The following is a 20,337-nucleotide window of genomic DNA, read 5'->3' as shown; positions in this document are numbered from 1 at the left end:
ATGCTCTGTGGAACACAGGAAGTAACTTGTCCTGCTTCTAAATTCAAGGGCTGTTAAAAGGATTTTCTTTAAAATCTATTTTTTCTGCAGGTGACTGGAATTCAAGAGAATCTTGAGTGGTGTGGCCAGAGAATTTCCAAAGAGCCAAGTTCCTGCCCTGGCAAGGGACAGGAGAGGATGAAGTCTGCAGAACTAATGAGGTTAGGAAACAATTAAGAAAAGTTGTACGTTTTAATTTGTGACAATGACAACTGCGTTTCTCGGTTAGTGTCTCCTCCTGACTCTGGACAGGCTGCAGAAACTGTGTGCATATCACTTCATGTGATACACAGCTTTTGCCTCTAAACTTGGGAAGCCAACAACCCTCAGGCACCTGCTCAGAGAGGTTCTCTGCTGAGATACAACCAGGTATGTTCACAGAGCCAGGACAGAGAGCAGATCTACAACCTCTAGCTACTGCAAAACCCTGCGGAGCTTGGACTCGTACTTGAAACACTCCTTCTGTCCTGTGTTTTCAGATTATTTTCTTAAAAATTACTTTCTCCCCCAGGTACAGGCTCCAAGCTGTACTCCCTCAGGCACCGGCTGCACCTACCTGGGAAGAGATGCTACCTCGGAAGCCACCATCTTATCTTCCACTTCAAGCAGATGCTTGGGGAGTGAACAGAAGCAGCTGGGGAGAGGAGGTAAGGTAGTTCTCTATCTTATAATGTAGTGCCATTAATTACTGAGGTTACTTACAACAGATGGGTCATTACAGGGCTCCATGCAGCTGTTTGCAGTAGTGCTAAATGTGATGGTGGTTGTTACTCACTAACTCCTGTGGCTGTAGTTACAATGCAGCTTCTAACAAGCAGAGAGAGCACAGGGCCCACGGCTGATCAGTAACATCTACTGCACTGGCTCCTTGCAAGTCTGGCAAATAATCATAGAAAAAATTAGGCTGGAAGAGGCCTCTGCAGGTCTCTATTTCACCCCTCTGCTGAGGGACAAAAGCCCCCCCATGCTCACAGAGAAGAATTTCTGTCCCATCAGAAATGCCCCTTTGCCACTGTGGGTCCATTGTCTTGTGTCCCTCGAGGTCACCGATACCAACCTGAGACCCACTGTTGCTGCAGCCAGCAGGTAAAAGTTGCAGCTCAGGACAGTCCAGCAGAGGAACAGAAGAGGCTGGGCTCAGATCAGCAAAGCCTGGATTCCAGTGCACTGAAATGCAAGCCCTGGATTTTTCTCACTGTGAGGCTGGAGTGAGACTCCAAAGGGTGACCCAGGGCCAGCGCTCAGCTCCGCAGAGGTGACTTCTCGGCACTGCGAGGCTGCAGCAACGCCTGGCGGAATGAAGGAACCCAGGCAGCATTTGACCTTGAGCAGTCAGTGACAGCTCCCCTGCAGCGAGCACTGCAAGTCGTCTTATTAACCCACCAAAGGGGCTCTACAGAGATAACTGGTAAGACCCCAAATTAGAGATACGTACTACAATTTATTGGTAGTCATTAGCAAAAATCAAAATGAAAATATGTATTTTCATTGCAAAGTTGACAGAGTGTATTTGTTTTCAGAACACTGCCATGGCTTCCAAGCCCCTCCTCACACTCACAGTGGGATATTAGCGTGTTTCTTCCAGGGGTTGGACTGGGTTTTACTAGCCAGCACATCTAGATCGTGGCAGATGCGCATGCGGGTGCTTGAAGGTTGGATGATATCGTCAACAAACCCTGAAAAAGAATAAACACACAAAAAACCCCTGACCAACCATGAAGAGTTTGCCTCTCAGCTTTCTGTATCTAGGATGTAACATATATTAGCAAAACCAAAACAGTATTTGAACTAAGCACTTCACAAGTTACAAATTAACTTAAGAAAATAAAATAGCTTGAAAAAGAAATATTCCAGTGTCAATAGTTTTTTAAATTGGAAACATTTACTTGTTTAACTTTTGCAAAAGTTAGCAAGCCAAAAATGTTAAGGAGGGGCTTTGCTCACTGAGTACTGCACCTGTTACTGCAAAGTTTGAGACTAACCATCTCCTTCCATCTACTACTAATTAGTCTGATTTAAAGGTTCAGAAGTGTTGATCAGAAGAGACATCCCTTGACTTTGCACTGCACAAGGGTGTTGTTGTCTGGCTCTAACAGCTGTAATAGACAGTCTAGTGCAAAACCAGAGGGAGCAACACTGTACGGAGTGGTTATGGCTGAGTCTTCCCAGCCCTGTGGCACTGTTAAAGGGATTTAAACGAAGTACAAAACCAATCAAGGGAGTAAGCCAGCATAACTGGAAAGAGAGCTGCCTTCTGGAGCACAGGTAATGCTTCAATGCTAGGAGTGAAATTCAGAAGTAAAAATAGCAGAAAAAATTACTCCAGAAGTGCTGGGGAGCATCACTGAACTGAACTAGACTCTGACCCTTTCTTAACTGCACTGGTCTGCATCTAGAACTGTCAAATAGATTGTCAAAGCACAGGTACTTCTAAGGAAAAGTCAGACTTGTGAGGTGCTTTCTAATATTTACAAAATTGAAAATATGCTTTTCAGTGCAGTGCCCACATCTCACCAGTCTCTTTCCAACTGAGGATGTGGTTTGTGTCTAGATGCATTTTTCCTTTACGTGCACAAGTTATGGTTAAACATCACCTTTCTCAGATACAAGTGTCTTGCCTAAATAACTTATTTATTAGCAAAAAGCTGAATAGCTACAAATTTATCTATGTGCAATAGCAAATTCAAACAGGGGACATGATGTGTGAGATAACTGTACCTCTCATGGCTGCAGGGAAGGGGTTTGCAAACTTATCCACATATTCAGCCTCCGCATCTGCCTCTTTTCCTCTGAAAATGATCTGGACAGCACCCTAGAAAGACAAAGTCTGCAGGTCAGTGGCAGTAATTCAGCCTGTACAGAGGAAAGCTGCTTTACCAGCCCGTCCCCACCCAGTATGTAAGTGTGCATTCCAGTAAGCCCTTGCAGGGGAAACACCAGTTGTCATCATCTTGCTAGGCCACCTCTGAACCCTTCTGAAGGCGCTGCTGGCTGCAGCACAGCGTGGAGGGAGAGCCTGGCTTTACCTTGGCGCCCATCACTGCCACCTCTGCTGTGGGCCAGGCGTAATTTGCATCTCCTCTTAAATGCTTGGAACTCATCACATCATAGGCACCCCCATAGGCCTGCAACAAAAAACCAAGAGATTAATAAGTGTGGAATAACCTCACAGTAGCAATGGCATACATTGTTCTTGCAGCTTTTACTCTTCCAAAGACAAGAAGTATATGGAATAGGAGAAACCATGTGAGCATTAAACCTGCAAACAAAGCAGAAGAAAGGTACAACCAGCACCAGTTGTGGAAAAGGAGACTGAAGTGGCAAGAACAGAGAAGGATTTGTGTGTGCAAATAGATGGCATGTCCACACCACGTGACGGGAGACAAACACTTGACTGAAAGCATTCCAGGGAGAAAGCAAAGAGCAGAAACGCCATTTCAGAGGAGTGCAGAGATAAGAGGCATGAAGGCACTGAGGTCATACTCTGAGAATAGAAGAAATGGCCTCTTGTAACCTGACATAAAGATGTGTTACCAGATGGGATAAACGGAGAAGTGACAAAGACAGAAAGCAGAAGCGGGACCGATGGAGGCAGCTTCGCAATAACTAGAGTTGCTACTAGTGAAAACAGGAACGCTGTGCAATTGTGCCGACTCACCTTTCTGGTGATGATGGTAATTTTAGGCACAGTTGCTTCTGCAAAGGCAAACAGTAGTTTTGCACCATGACGTATGATTCCACCGTACTCCTGAGCTGTACCTACAAACAACAAAAGGGAATTCACAAAAACTCCGTATGCAGTTTGGTAATTGTTGTTATCCATTACCAGCAGCAACCCTATAAACAACCAGAGCCACATCAACATCCAGGACAGGGTAAATATCCAGTCAATGTTCTCCAGAAGATGTTGAGCATCATTACAAAAACTCTCTAGCCAAAAGCAGCATGTATTTGTATGTAAGGTCACAGGCCCAGAACACTCACCAGATGGTCTCTTCCTAAGAATAAAATACAATTTGCAAAACTTCAAATGTGACTAGTGGTAAAAAACACAACCTAGATTCACCTCCCTAGAAACATACTCTTCTAAACCACCTTTTTTTCTAGATCATACTTCAAGCAGGCCCAGGATGCTGGACCTTCAAAGAGAGAGACTGAGTTACTCTGTAAGGATTCGCACAGCAGGTGCTTCTGGAGAATGGTCCTATGGAGTGGACAGGAACACACGGCATCCATGTTATAGGATGTTCAACCCAGTTCTGTCCCAAGCATGGGCCCAACTGCCTTAACTCAGAAACAGCACTCCTATGTTTACTTCTAGGATTTCTGAATTTCAGAGCACTGGATATAACTCTACAATCATTTTCTATAATAGTTTATCCACCTACTGACTTCTGCTTTCTGGAGTACTTTCGGAGCTTTTTAATGGATGATCTTTTTTTAATGTAAGATTTTAAGTAAAAATTATTTTGTGAGATTTTTTTAATAACTTTTTTGGTAGGCTATTTGTTTGGTGACTTGACTTTAATGCTTCCTTTCAAGTATAATTGGAGTGTCTAATAATTTATGCCTACACTTTCAAATGTCTGTTCTCAACTGCAATGTCGCTTTTGGTTCTTCTGTATTTCCCTCCAGCCAGTGGGACGTGCCAAGCCTGCAGCACCTTCCCAGCAGCAGAAAGCGGAACAGCCTGATCCCAAGAAACAGCCTCAACACAGCTGGGATGCTCCACCTGGAAGCCGGGGAGCACTCACAGCCCTTGTCATCTGGTCACGGCCACCATTTCTACTTCACACTTAGCACAGAGTAACCAGCCACTTAAAATGCCTCAAGCGTAAACTCAGTTCAACTGTTATTGGAGCTATTTACACTGTCATCCATGGCCAATTAACAAAAACTCTTTTCTGGCCATAGATTCAGTCCCAAACTTGTTCTAAATCTGTGCTTTTATCCAGCTACAGCATATGAATGCCTTAAATGTCACCTCTATGCACACCTGTTAAATTGGGGGCTATTTAAAGTGTTTGCTGACTAACACTGTGAGATGTTTTGTACATGTCTGTGACCCACTGTGATGGATTCTTTCTACTGAACGGGGAGATGAGCTGATCACCACCCTCAGCATTAACTACTTAAAATGAAATGTCTAATGCTAATTTATTAATCTTGTCTAACTCAAAATACAATTGTCTAGCATTACTATCAAGCTTCAGTTGTCTTTACTTTTACCTCTATTTATCTTCCATTAATATATTTTCAAAGCAATATTATGCAATATTAAGTTACTGCTTTTTTTTTTTTCCGCTATATGGAAATAGCTTTGCTCTTGGATTCTGAGCAGCTGTCCAAATCTGGAGTCCTGTAGTGGCCCCTGAAGTGCTAAAGAGAACTAAGCTGCTGCTTGTTCCCCGCCAGAGGAAGGTGTGTTAATGCCTTCTGTATTGCCTCATTGTTAAAACATGCAAAATACATTGTATTAAAATAAGAACTGGAATGTTGACTAGTGACATTTCAATGCCTTGAGCTAAACCATGGTTTTATACAATAGTTTTATAGTCCATTCTACAAAAGACTTCGCACATCTGTCAGTATAACATTTATATTCTTCACACAACCTGTTTTCTAATAGGTCATTTTCACATTAACAGCTCCGGTAGCCTATGCTGACAAAGTCTAATCTCACACCTTTCCTTACTGATTCACCCAAAGCTTCTGAATCATAGCCGTTTTGATCTGAAAAATACCTTGGAGCATGAAAGTACCGAGGCCTTCAAGGATACGGGGAGGGGGTTTGTGTACAACTGATTCAATGACAACAAAGCACTTGTTTTTCCCCCCTTTAACTTCATCCTAAACACTTCAGCGTTAACTCATGTACCAGCCCTCTCCACAGGGAAGCCCAGCAAAGCTTCCCAATCTCAGAGCACACCGACAGCAGTATCGATGGCATAGTTAGGCACTTATTTTTCTGCAGTTTCTTGCATATTTCAATACCCTTGTGTGATGAATACCGTATTAGATTACAGAGTTTCTCTCCCAAAAAGTGTCATTTTTAAAACCTGGCTTATTATGTCTACTACAGTAAATGTCTTACAGACTTCTTAAAATGGGTTTTTAACATCACCACTACCTCACAACTAGCTGAAATAGAATGGCAAAGCATACCTGGCAAAAATCCAGGAACATCCACAAAAGTGATGAGAGGTATGTTGAAGGCGTCACAGAAGCGAACAAAGCGGGCTCCTTTCACAGAGGAATTTATGTCTAAGCACCCTGAAGTTGGGAAAAGAGAGTAAGGTGTTAACCATTCCAATTATCTGCAGCCTCAAAAATCACACTCTGTTTTAGCTGTACTGGTCATCTTAAAACAAATGCTTATCCGTAGATAATCTACCATGAAGGTTTGCTAGTTTAGAACTAAGATTAGAGTACAAGCTACATTCATCAACAGCTACTCATTCCATTTTTCTGACCACTGTACATACAGTTGTCTATCTCCAAAAGTAGCCGTTTCAATTATATTCTTGTAATTTGAAGTATTATTCTGTGATTTCCCTTTACTGGTGTTTTTTCAGATCAGTCATACTGAGAGGCTGCAGAGTTGTCAATTAAAAAAGAGAGTCCACTAATACTTTGAGATCAGCATTATTGGTGAACACACTGCAAAGTATTTGTGTTCAGTGTCATTCCAAATTACATTATGTGCTGTTACATTAAACCTAAACACATTTTGTATATGAACATCTATCTAAAACATTGGAAATCTTTAAAATTGACAATATCAAATGAAGACTAAAGTAACACTAAAACCCGCTGTCTAGTATCATATAGTGTTCAGATTAGCAAAACAATAAAACACAGTGTCATCCAATTTTCCCCAAAAAAAGGCAAAAACCTTAAAAACAAGGAGTAAACATGAAGTCCCAATTAGTAAAAGAAGATTTTGATGCTGTGGCAGGGAGTACGTAGTTTCCATGTTATGCTTAACCTGGTTAAGTGTGCAGGCTGCTGCCAAACAGGTCTTGGACCCACTCCCCTTGTGTGCTCCTACCACGCCTCTGGTGTTGGACACTGCAACATCACCTTGGTGATTCACTAAAGAGATCAACTGCTTTTCAGTTAAACACGTCACAGCTGTATTTCAATGAGATTCAACACCAAGAAAGTGGTAGAAAAACACAGAACGAGTGGAGGACCATACAAAACAAAGTAACTCTCACAGCCAGCCATACAAAGTGCACAAAAAAAAAAGACAAAAGAGGATGCTAAAACACTGGTAAAACCTTTCACACTGAACTCGCACAGCCAACTCTTAACCTGATGCAACTTTGGGTTGGTTGCCCACTATCCCAACAGTTCGGCCATTCATCCTGGCAAATCCAACAACAATGTTCCTGGCGTAGGAAGGCATGATCTCGAAGAATTCCCTTTCATCAGCAATCTGCAAGGGTGAGAGGCAGAGCCCTTATGAGGACAGACAGATACATGTGTATGTATATACCCAGGCAAACACAAGTCAGTTGTGTTACTATCAGAACTTTTAAAACATTTTAGAATTTGCAGAATTTAAAAAAAAAAAAAAAAAGAAAACTTTCAGTTGTCTTTGCAGCCTTCATTCTTGGAAGTAACTAGTGCTGCACATTATTACAACTGCCACTTTTGCATTCCAACAGAGGAAATCTATGACATTTCCTCTGCAGTAAGCCTTCTTTCCTAGCTTATAAGAAATCAAAACTTCAGGTGTTAAGAACTTCTTTCTCAATTATTGGCAGACTACACTTTTAAGGAACAATTTCCAATGATAAAAAGCAAATAGTGCTTTATGGAGCTCCAAAACTCCCCAGAACACGTGTAATATAGATGGTTTCTTTGCAAGCTCCCTCCATTAGCAGAGGGCAATACAGCTGCACTGCTGGGTACATCTGCCCCAAAGTCACTGCGGGTGAAAGGAGAAACGCATTTATCTGCACCAGAGGAGCACGGGCACCACATCTGGGACCTCAGCCCCTGGGACTCAGGTTCCAGCATGTGCTCTGCCAGATGACATCCACCGTGCTAGAACACAGCATCAAAATTCACTTGCTCAAAAGAGATCATAATTATACGTGGAGCAGTAGCGACACCTATACACAGCTGCCTCCTGTTTCCGACTAGAATTCCTTGTTTTCGACTGTTTATGACAACTTTGCCTACACAGGCTGCAGTTGCCAGTCTTTTCTGAGACTGGGGCAAATGAAAAGCTGTGAAAATGTTAAGTATTATTCAAGTAGTTTTATTTCTTTCCTTGATACTTCTCAAATTCTGTGGGAGGGTTTGGTTCGTTTTTTCCCCTAATTTGCCTAGGATTTTTTATTTTTTAAACGCCACCTTTTAACTTGGAATAGGTAGAACTGACATTCAAAATGGAAGAATCCAGAGATGAAAAACATCCTGAGCTTGCTTTCTCTACGAAAATGAGTCTAAATGCAGCCCGTTCCAAACTGAAACCTGTTAGCTGAATGAGCATGTGGGGAGAGACAGTCATACAAAACAGCAAAAGGGAGAAATTGGTAAAGGTCCTACAAACACACACTGGTAGAAATGGAGCTTCACCATCCACCTCAGAGCCCTGGGGCATCGGCCACTCCACACCTGAGTGGTAGAAGCAGCAGCTGGAAATTTTACTATTCAAAACGTGGCCTCTCAGGGTGCTCTGCAGGGGACTGGAACTGTTTCATGTGATTAAACTTCTTTTACAGCCATCGTCTCTGCCCAAGCGTTTATCACGTATTAAGTTGTTAATACTGGAGAAGTAAAGTACTCAAAATCAGGCAAGAGAAATACCAGCATTGCCACTGCTGCTTTAATAAAACCTCCATTATTTATACATTGCATGGCTTTCAGTTTTTTAAAAAAATAGTACGATGTTTGCTTCCCTGCCGACCTCCCAGAGTATTTGCCTCACTTAATGAAACTTCAATATTGGAGTTTCCAAGCTTCTGAGTGCTTGGCTTGTAATTAAAATAAGTATATTCTTGTATTGTCTGTGTACATAGTGGTCTCTTAGAATAAATAGAGAATGGTAAATCTTTCAATGTACTCTATGTAGCTTATCACCTTTTATTAAAAAAGTGACAGAATTAAAGACAGTTGTAATAAGATGCAGGGAGGGAAGCAAGTTTCCAAAGCAGGGCGTTGTTCTGAGCCCAGACAGAAAACTGAATTACAGCACCTTTCGTCTGTACAGTTATGCATGCAGCATAAGATGTATCCTGAAAATAAATCTTAGGATTCTATTCACCTGCTATTATACAATCTTTTTTTCTGTAGTTTATGTTGTCCCTTCATTCAAGGCTACTATCTAGGTAAAAACAGTAACTTGTGAAGACTAAACAGTTTATCTTCAGTGCCATTCTACTGGTTTCTTTAAATTATTTAGAATACAGACATATATATATTCTGTGTAATTTCAACAATGCTCACACTAGCAGACTTACGGAGTGTATGATATCCAGCATATCGTAGGCTTTAGTAGATTCAGTTGGTACGATCATGTCCAGCTCAGGAACCAAACGGTCACTGCAGAAAATAAATAAACATGAGCAACAATATTTACAGATCAGATGAACACCAAGACCAAAAACTCAGGCAAACAATTCCACCTCTCAGAGACTTCATGGAACCTGCTTCTCAAATACTGGGAAAAAAAGCAGGAAGAGGCTCAGCCAGTTGTGCACCAGGAGGACAAAAGCCTGATGGATCTCCTCCCGAAGGAGACAGCTCTTCCACAGGCACCGCTGCTTAAGAAACCATCTCCTGGAAATAATATTTCTCCTCTTTGATTAGAAGAGCCTAATATCACACGTGGAATATCAGCAAGGAACGTGGGTGCTACAAATGGCAGTCTGCAGAGGGCACTGGAGGCATGTGGGACGCTGTGCTGGGGCACAAGTCAGCCCTGGGGAAAAGGATTTGGTGGACCAAGGGTCAAGCTGCAGAAGCAGAAGAGCCCAGTTATCCAGCGGCTCCAGTCCTTAAAGCTGGGCAGGCAAAACGGTTTCTGCCAGGGCAGAGCAAGGTCCCTGTTACACACCTACATCTACTGAGCACACACGGTTTAGGAGCTAAACATTTACAACTCTGATCCTTTCCCTGCCCACATTGTGCACTTGTGATTTTTGAACATGCTTAACCATAGGAAACTTCTCCACTTATCTCCCCTGTCACACAAAAAGCAGAAATTCTTGGGTGGTGAAAACACATGGGCTCTCAGCTTCTGCAGTTTCAGGGCTGTGTTTAAAGCATCTTTATTGTTAACTCTGCTTAACTCAACTACCATGCACATCATGTGGAGCTTCACATTTAACAAAAATGCTGCCTCCCTGTCAGCACTTGACGCTATCAGTTACCTCCACCTTTCATCATATCAGCTTCATTAAGGACCTGTGAGTGTTTGCCTTCACTGGGTCTTTGGATTCACTCACAGCCCCAATGAGGGGTGTCAATTTTTATGGGTCATCACTGAGAAGACTCCAGGGACTATTATATTTGTGCTATTCCATAAAAATACTGATCTATACTGGTTATCAATGGCATTTCTGTGGAGTCCTTATTACATCACTATTTTAACAATGCTGTGATTTCGTACATTTAAAGCAAGACAACACAAGGCTCTAGACACCCGATTTAAAACTGAAGGAAGTGTCTGCAGTTTGTCAGAACCAAGCAAAAACTAATAATGTAAGACCCAGGGCTGTCTCTGTGTTCCCTCACACACACAGGGCTAGAGAGACACATCTCCTTGCCGAGAGAGCAAGAGATGCATCTATTAATAGAAAAAACCCCATATCAACACTTCAAGTATTTTTTTCACGTGATTAGGAATACTGCCTGCCAATATTTCCTTAAAATAATGAAACCTTAATCTGATGAAAGCAACTGATTTTATCATACTAAGGCACAAGCTACAAAACATCCTAAAGCTTTTTCTTGTCCACAGAGTAGATATGAACGTGCTCTAAGTTCTGCCCATCATCTGTGGTACCCCAGCGGATAAGGGAAGTGGAAAAATTAGATTATTGCTCTGATAAATTCACAGTGCTGCAGAGTAACGAGCCTGTAACAGCTTGAGACACTCTCACCCAGATCAGTATTGGGTTTCATTCAACAGAAAAGGGAAACTGTACTCAGTTACCAAGAACTTATAATAACCTCCTCCAGAAATTTGTATGCATACTTTGGTCTTCAGAGGAAATGAATTTTTTTTATAGTCAAATACACATAAAGGTAAAATCATACCATATAATACACCAAATGCAATTAACTAGACACCCTTCAAAGGCAGGGGACATATTCACCATCAGGCAACTTGGTACTATAAGGAACCTTCTAACCCTTTAGAACCCAGGCCACTGATGTCAAAACTCCAATTGAGAGCAGCTTCAGCAGCCAAGGCTGACATTTTTCAACACCACAAACTACTTACCCACCTAGAGGAAGAAAAAAACCAACCAACCATCAAACCCCACACACTAACCACAACCCACCAGCTGCTGGACTTAATGATGAAGACAAAAGCATGTTACAGTTAACTTGCATTATTCCTGGCAATTTTTTGTGGTATGAAAATGATACAATAAGAAAAAAATTACTCTAGAGGGACAGGCTTTCACTGGAGCAGTGGTAAGGATCAAACAAACACATCAATTCAGAGCAAAAGGAGTCTATTAAGATGCCAGTATGTCCAGATGAAATACTACCAATGTAAGCATTAAGACCGCAAATGGGAGAAATATTGGAGATGCTGCTATAAAACCAGGCAAATTCAACAAATAGATCTGTCTTCACATGTACAAAGACTACTAAATTGAAGTTCTTAGTACAACTTACTGAGCATTTATTATACTGTAATCCTCTAATATTGTAGCTGGTGCCCCGTAAAAGATTGTCTCCCTTAAGAAAATAGAGAACTAATCCCTCATACATTAGTAGCTACAATGCAAATGACAGCTTCTTACAAGAAAATAAACTACCTATTATGAAATACATTGATTAAAAAAGCCAAACAGACTATTGTTTCTATAATGAACTTAAAATACCACACTCAAGTCTATAGAGGGTAATTATCCCCAGTACAGCTTGTTGAATTCTTGGAAAGAACATTATAACCTCAGACATAATCCTTCAAATTTACCAAATAACATAAGGGATTTGCTTTGCTTTGTCACTATCAAACTGGAACAGTCTTCCAGTTCAATAAAAATCCTAGAGACCAACATCTTAGCAAAAATTAGGACCACTCTGACCATTCTCTAAAAGCAACTGGCAAATTTATTTCTCTATTAGTGAACAATGTATTTCAGGTACCAGAGCACTGATTTGTTAAATGGATCAAAAAAAACCAAACACACAACAAAAGCCTCCCCAAATTGTTTCAATGACATTGCAAAGAACAGTGAAACAGGAAGATAAAACCTTCCAACTCACATGTGAACATCTTCATGCATGGAAGACAAGACATAGATTACACACATACAAAGAACTGAAAGGAACAAGATCAAGAGCAGCTCCCATACCAGAGAGGGCAACAGGTTCCCTACAGAGAGGGCTGAACTGGGGGTGCAACTGGATCTGGGGCAAAAAGGCTTTCGAGTGCCCTGACACTCTGTCTTTAACACCGCTGGCTCCTCAGACAACGCCGGGCTGGCTCTCTGGCTTTATCTCTTGGAAAAATTCTCTGATTAAAATCCAGACGGTCACTGTTTTCCCCCTCTTGAAAGGACTCAAGTCCGTCCTTTGTTAAGTTGCCAACTACACAAAGAGCCTGACAGACAAGTACCTAATACAGAAAACTTTCTGTCTCCCTGTTGCTTCCCCGCCTCTAACCTTACTGAGCAGAACTTAGCCAACAAACTGACAAAGCAGGGCAAGTTCTCCCCACTTCTGTTCACTACGCTATCTCCTCCCTCGCTGGCTTGTCCCAAGGACTGTCACAGTCCATCTGTACACATTACTTTTCCCCATATTCCATACACAGTGTGCACAACATTGCTTTCAGAAAATATTACATTTATCAGTGAGCACATACATATCTACACATGCATATTGAAACACTTCTGATATACACATACCATAATGCAGAACTATCAGCCAGGATCCCAGACACAAAACACTCATTTAGCCAGAGAAACCATGAAATTCGGTGGACAGACCACACATCTCAGCCAGTCGCCTCTTACCTGGGATCATGGCATTCACAGACTGGAGCTGGATCACGGTTGCTGAGAGGTAAATAATTAAAGAACTCCCGGAGATTAAGTAAAGCATCTATATCATTCTCAAAGGCTCTGTGAGCGACTCCTGGAAATAAACAGTTAAGCAGTTATTTAAATCATTTTGCAAGGTTTCCTTTTCAAGTATGTACCAATAAAGATACAAAGTAGTAACAGCAACAATTTTTAAACTCGAGCTATTCACAATTGGGAGTTTTAAGCCACCAAATCTGACCAGCTCAAAATATCTAGAAAATGTGTGGCTGTATCAGACTTCCTCCTTAACGGGTCTGGATTGTTGACCTCATATTTAAAATAACGTAAGCTGGTTTACCAGCTGTCACAGACCTAGTTGGATCCCAGCCTTCTGGAATTCAATCCAGGTTACTGTGCTGCATTCAAGCTTTGGACTACAAGTTCTTCTATAAATGCTGGATCTGAGCAGTGTCTATGTGTGTGGTTTGGTTCATCACCAGTCCAGGTAGAATTTGAGATCCCACAGTCATTTTGAGCCTCAAGAAGATTTCATGAATCACAAAGTTTTCCCAGAGGGGAAAAGAAAAAAGTGTTTCATCTCCCACTGCCACTCGGTTTATAGTGAAGAAGTTCAATCAATCATGTCAGTAAACAAACGAGATTAGTAAGAATCTTTCAACCGATGCAAATTGGACAAAGAACAGAAAAACCCACAGCACCCCAAGCCTGTTTGCTAAGCTCTGCTCTCTGACAACCTTCCCACTTCCAGAATCTTTTGTGGATTTGCCACTTTCTCTTCCAAATCCCAGAACTCTCCCACACTCCCACTTTTCCTGTTTTGTTTTCCATTACTAAAAAGTACTGGCAAGGGCACCCTATCCAGAGTAAGATCCTGTGCTTAAGCAGAGTTTTATCACTTAGACTCAAGTGACACCCACAAGTACAAAAATGTGCATTAGACAATCAGCTGTTTAGCGTGAACATTTCCTTTAACGAGTAGTTAGTATGTTAAGTAAAGTACCCAGCTCTCACCAGATACAGCAGTGTGTGTCTTCGCACCCCCAAGCTGCTCTTGGGTGACATCTTCATTGGTAACAGACTTCACTACATCGGGGCCAGTGATGAATAGATAGGATGTATCCTGGGGTAGTGAAAAAAAAGCAAAAATACACAGCAAATGCTAGACCCAAGCTGCAAAAGCATCTCAGGAAAACCCGTGTCTCTAAAGACTTTCCCCAAAATAAGAAAAAAGTAGAACATAGGGGCGAATTTCTTAAAAAACCTTAATGCATGATACTAAAAATCCACAGAAAATGCAGCTATCCACAGGTTATCTGAGAAAGTTATCCTTGGCTTTTCATGAAAAGATTAACTTAATCCAAAGCAGGGGACCATCTCAAAAAAGAACCTTCATGTGGGGTCAGTTTGTGTCTGATCAACGTGACCAGCAGCAGGCCAGGAGATACTCCACCCTTACCTTCACCATGAACGTGAAATCAGTCAAAGCGGGTGAATACACAGCTCCACCAGCACAAGGACCCATAATGAGAGAGATCTGGGGAACTACCCCAGAACACAGAACATTTCTCTGCAATAGAAAAAAAAAAAAAAAAAAGAAGACATCTAGTTTCACCAAAAAAAGTGCGTCTTTAAGTCTGTGCACAGATTCTGCAAGAATTCACAACCACAAACAGGAGAGGACAGCTTGCTTTATTTCCCAGTAGACAAACATCTGGAGAGAATGTCTTGATGCAAAGAGAACCAAAATAATTCTGTTGCTACTGTTTTCCTTCTTTCTGTTCCCATACATTTGGTTTTATATACCATGCAATGACTCCAAGGGAAGATGGAATGTGAGACTTCAATAGATGCTGCAGGGGCAAAAAATTCACTGAGCCTGGAGTAGTGAGAAGTGCACGCACCTGAAATTTGAACTATACGTACACTATTGGAGGTAGAAGTACGTGTTACTAACCAACCATGGCAGAGATTTTCTTAAAATCAGATTCCTGCATGAACTGGAGTTTTACACAATGGTGAATTACTGCTGTCCATCAACACAGGCAGCAAGTTGTCCAAAAAGTGTTTACCTTGCTCATTGCTCAACAGGATTAGAATTGACTTCAGTAACTGTTCAACAGTATCATCTCAGATTGCACAAATCCAAAAGACGGTTAGCATCTGACTAATCTGTCATCCTACCGAAAGCACAATTGCATTTATGTTTTGTGCACCTTGAAACTGTGTGGCTTGGTAGCATATAAACCATTGTAATTTCAGTGAAAAAAATGAAAAATTCTTGCATTAGCCACAGAAATACTGTAGAAATATAAATCTTTCGCCAGTCCAGTCAGTACTGGATGTCACCAAATGGTAAGGTTAACATTGTACTGCATACTGTTCTTTGAAGAGAAACCTCTGACTTGTTTCTTTAAAAACAAAACAAAACAAAACTTTTTTGTTTTCTTTTTTACCCCACAGAACAGGCACTTGGTGCTTCTGATCCAAGTTTCTCAGGTTTTCTTCAAGTTCTTAGTGTCTATTTACTTTAAGTTCCTCTTTCTGCAGTGGAAATATTTCATCTTTTATCAGCCCTATTGAAAATAAATCTGGTGTGTGAAATTCTTAACAAGTCTGTGTCTCAGAGGAGACACAGAGACAGCTGGTGGTGGATCGCAACCATCAGTCACCTAACAAAACACCCTCTGAACTACAGCATGCCCACCTGCCTCAGACAAACGGATGAATACTCAAGAGAAATTACGTGCCAACACAGGCAAGCTATACTTTAGTGTGGATCACAAAGTTATATAATTGTCTGAGATTTTTTTCAAATTAAGTAAATTGCCTATCCTTTCATTTTTATGACAAAGCTCAGCATACAGTGCAATTCCTACAGATGTTTTCATTGAATCACAATGTTTTACAAGGTAAACAGAACTAAGAGGTACAGTAATTTGCCCAAAGACAATAAGAGAACTCCAGGTCTCAGAAGCCCTCATATATGCTTCTTTATCCACCAGGTAACACTGGCTGAAATAGGATGATAACAACCTACAAGTTTACTCACAAACAAAGACTTGAGCAAAGAAAGACTTCATCCATCTTTGTGGGTGCCAAGCTCACTGGTCATCCAGCAGCCCACTTACCAAAAAGATATCTGCATAGCCCGCCAAGGACTCCACTCCCTCCTGGATACGGGCTCCTCCAGAGTCATTCAGCCCAATCACTGGTGCTCCAACCATGGCAGCCTGATCCATGATCTAGTGATGAATACAAACTCTCAATTATTGATCTAGCTAAGCTAAAACCCCAAAGCAATCAACCCCCAAAAAGTACATCCCCTAGCAAAATACCCATACATGTCAGGCTGTGAAATGCCTACAGAGCACTCAGCTTCTCCTTTATTTGTATTAACTGTCACAGTCACTAACTGCTTATGGGGTATCATGTTTTGATTCTTTAGACTGGAGGCTAAAAGATAGACATTTAAGGCCTCTCATGACCTTTCATATTCATCTGCCTTACTAGCTGTGCATCTCCAAACTCACACTGCTTTATCCAAACCCTGTGCTAAGTGACACAATCACAGGAGTTTGGACCAGAGAGGTCTGATCCATCTCTATTCACAAGAAGTCTCAAATGCACCTTTAACACTCCCTCATGTATGTCTAATAAGATCTTAAAGTTTATCGCAGTGGTGATTGTGTAATCTCCCTAAGCAGTATATTCTAATACTTGATTATCCTTCTTAGAAGTTCTTTGAGAAGACTAAGTCTTTCCTCTGGAAATTTAGAAACATTACTTCTCTCTTGATACATAGTAGATGGAGAGAGCAATTAACTACTTCTGTGCTTCCAGCATCACAAACATTCAAGTACTTCAACTCTCTCTTCAGTCTTATTTCTCTTCATGTTCGACACTAAAGCACCCTCAATTCAGTCACACTGTTCTTTGGACATCCTGTTTTCTAGACTCCTGATCATTTTGGTTACTTGCCTCAAGATCATAAACCATACTCCAACAGAGGCTTAAGTGGGAGGATCGAATTCCTTACATTCCTTACATAAAATATTCCTGCTTATTAGATCCCACTAAAATGTTTGCCATTTTCATAACACTATAACACACGCATATCAAGTTAAGATCTGCTTAAACATCATGATTCGTTTTCACTCCTAAATGATTTTCTGTAAAACTACACACTGTCAGTCAATCCCTATTCTGAATTTCAAGGTTGCTTTCCCTGCCTGGCATTCACCCTTTCAATCATTGTTACCAAAATAATGCCTTAATTTGGACAACCTTTAACTTCTTATGATTTTTAAAACTTCAGTCCTGTCTTTCAGAGTGCTTGCAGCATCAACCGTGAATTTTAGATTGCCTAGAAACACAGTAACCATACTCGATCCCATTCAAATCAACATTATCTTAGCAGTACAAAATCCCAAGCAGAACACGAACTGGTGCTATTACAGCTATCTCCATATAGTGCTTTGTTTGCAGTCGTTCAATGTAAAACAGAGGTTCTTCATGCTTTGTGCCTGGATGTCCATTTAAAAGTTGAAATACTGCTGTGGCAGCCACACAGAATGACTTTGCAATTTAAATACAATCCCACATTTAAAAAGCACCGGTGTGGATTGCGAACAGGCTCTGTGAACCAGAAGTGGCCTCATTTGCTTATGTGAACATTACACAAGGCATTATCAAATGCCTTATTAAAAATCAGTTGAGTTGACATTTATTGCTTCTTCCTTGAAGGTCTGTTATCTATCAGGACAGATTAATGAAGCAAGTTCACTGACACCTTGTGCTGTTTTCTGGGGACTTATATGTGGATTATTTATTTCAAGGCTTTGCCAGACACTGAAGTTCTTCTCAAACACACATCAATATGCACATTCAGACTACTGAAAATTTATTCAGATATTTGAAACTTTCCTTTGCCATACCAGTATTCATAGGGAACATTTCAGGATGCATTCTCAAAAACACTTTTTTTCATCTTATGGATTCAAAAATTGTCTGGAAACACAACATCACAGACACACATATGTACCTAGGCTATAAAGCGTTCCCCACCACAAGTGGGCACCTATCTCTCAAAAGAGCCACACTAAATCTCTGCTGCTTGAGGGAAACCATTACAAGCACTTAATGTGGTCTAACAGACCACAAGGCCCTTCTACAGCAGTACCACGCAATCTGTAGCCCAGATGTACTTACCTTGGAGCTTTGCTGCATGACGCCAAATATCGCTACTTCTCTGCAACTCCAGGAAAAAAATCCCAAACATGAAATTATTACCACCAAAGGGGTGGATCTCCAGGGATGTTCAGCTAAGGGAGAGCAACTTCACTTCCACGTTCCATGGTACTTTACATCGCTTAAGCCACTGATAAGGTTTACAGGAGCCACAATTGTCTCTCTTAGAACAGATTTCTACTTCCCAGAATTCAGCCCAACAAGAAAAAACTAAGAGAAACGACACAGGTACCACCCAGCCAGTAGTTTTTGAGCTCTCCACTGCCCAGGATACAGCTTCAAAGACTCTGAGCCACAAAGCAATTGATGCATCCAGAGCCTTCGACCTCTGGATGCATCTGCCACTGATACCAATCAAGAACTGTACAAACTAGGAAGTGCTCACACTGTTTTCTAGTTCTGCTACCAGCACTGTTGCTGGTGCTTTAGAAACAAGAGATCAAAAAAACAGCAGAAAGCATCCCATCATTCCAGTACCATTACCTCCCTCCCTAATACAGGCACTGAAAAGCTCCAATGCGAACGGGTAATATCAAGACTTCGTAAAGCCAAGTAGTTACTATCCAGCCCAAAGCTTTTGTGTTTTCTAGTTTTATACCCCCTCACTGCTGATGAATCTATGCCAAAAAGTACTTTCTTCCATCAGAAGAAAAGGCCATGTGCACCAAAACCCTTGTCTCTGATTGCCTAGTATGAAAATTCAGGAAGTTTTCATCAGCACACACCGCTGAACACGCATGCATGGAAAAGTTCTTGTCTTCCCCCCCCGGGATTCAAACACCAGCTTTTCCAGTGAGACAAGCAGACAAATGAGAATAAATAGCCACAAGTGCCTGATAACACAAGCTCGGAGTATCAGGGTGACCTCTAAGTTGTAAAACTGTTTATCTTCAGATTGTTTAGTGTTACATTTGCTTTTTTATAAACACGGCACATTTCAATAGCACTGTTTATAGGAAAAAGTTTCAACCAAGTCATTTCACATTTCTCCAGTACACAATAGCTAGTTAATTTCTATTTGCACTTTGCAAGCCTCTCTTGTTTTTTGTAGCACAGCAGAAAAAGCAAGTTAATTTAAACAAAGTGAGTATTACTTGGAAAAGCTCTCTTATACTTTAAGAGCTTCCAAAGGGTTTCCCCCTGCTCACCTCTGCCTTCAGACCTTAGCTGACAGGAGGAGATAGGCATTTTCAGGTTGCCATGACATAGGCCAGTGTCCACTGAAGTCAGTCATCAATGATTTTCTCCAAATTCATTAATACAACAGATCGAAAGAAACGGACACTGATAATTTTTTGTTTTTATCTTCTCCTATGAAGTATTACCTTGCAGATCTTCTGGGCATGAGCTCCAGATAAACTGCCTCCAAATACAGTGAAATCCTGGAGGGAAAACAAATATTCACATTAGGGAAAAGAATCATTTTACTTGCAACATTTTACTGAAGAGTATAATCCTACAATGCTCTATATTTGGTGTGCTGTTCCAAACCAGCCTGACTCCCTTACTGCAGCCTGCAGATCAATCCTGTTCAATCCAAGCCTTTACAAGCAAAATGATCTTCTATAGACATTTGCCAGTGGATTCTAAGCTAAAATCACAAACACACTGCACCTCATTTGTCTTTTTTGTTTTTCTTCACAGAAACATTATCTCTTTCAACAAAGATATGCTCTTCTTTCATGGACATTACCAATACTGGAGCAATCTGGAAAAATTTCAGCTGCGAAAGTCTCACTGCAAGGGGCAGCAGTAAGATAAGCCTGCAAACAGGCAGAAATCAAAACCCTAAAATATGCCATCA

At 41.1% G+C, this 20,337-nt stretch overlaps 1 protein-coding gene across 2 annotated transcripts in view; it reads right to left on the bottom strand.

Annotated features, from left to right (window-relative positions):
• Positions 1 to 1,460: 1,460 nt before the first annotated feature.
• Positions 1,461 to 20,337, bottom strand: part of PCCB (propionyl-CoA carboxylase subunit beta) — a 33,085-nt gene continuing 14,208 nt past the window's right edge. For both annotated transcript variants that reach the window (XM_065844447.2, XM_065844446.1), the window contains exons 4-15: positions 19,859 to 19,915; positions 16,415 to 16,528; positions 14,743 to 14,853; positions 14,298 to 14,406; positions 13,257 to 13,377; positions 9,516 to 9,597; positions 7,357 to 7,480; positions 6,205 to 6,312; positions 3,698 to 3,798; positions 3,066 to 3,164; positions 2,758 to 2,851; positions 1,461 to 1,715 (exon numbers count right to left, since the gene is read on the bottom strand). In XM_065844447.2, the coding sequence (XP_065700519.1) occupies positions 1,594 to 1,715; positions 2,758 to 2,851; positions 3,066 to 3,164; positions 3,698 to 3,798; positions 6,205 to 6,312; positions 7,357 to 7,480; positions 9,516 to 9,597; positions 13,257 to 13,377; positions 14,298 to 14,406; positions 14,743 to 14,853; positions 16,415 to 16,528; positions 19,859 to 19,915 (1,242 nt within the window). In that variant the 3' untranslated portion in view covers positions 1,461 to 1,593. The remainder of the gene's footprint in view (positions 1,716 to 2,757; positions 2,852 to 3,065; positions 3,165 to 3,697; positions 3,799 to 6,204; positions 6,313 to 7,356; positions 7,481 to 9,515; positions 9,598 to 13,256; positions 13,378 to 14,297; positions 14,407 to 14,742; positions 14,854 to 16,414; positions 16,529 to 19,858; positions 19,916 to 20,337) is intronic.

This window comes from Patagioenas fasciata, chromosome 9 (assembly GCF_037038585.1).
Source record: "Patagioenas fasciata isolate bPatFas1 chromosome 9, bPatFas1.hap1, whole genome shotgun sequence".
NCBI lineage: Eukaryota > Metazoa > Chordata > Aves > Columbiformes > Columbidae > Patagioenas > Patagioenas fasciata.
This window is presented reverse-complemented; position numbering and strand designations above follow the sequence as displayed.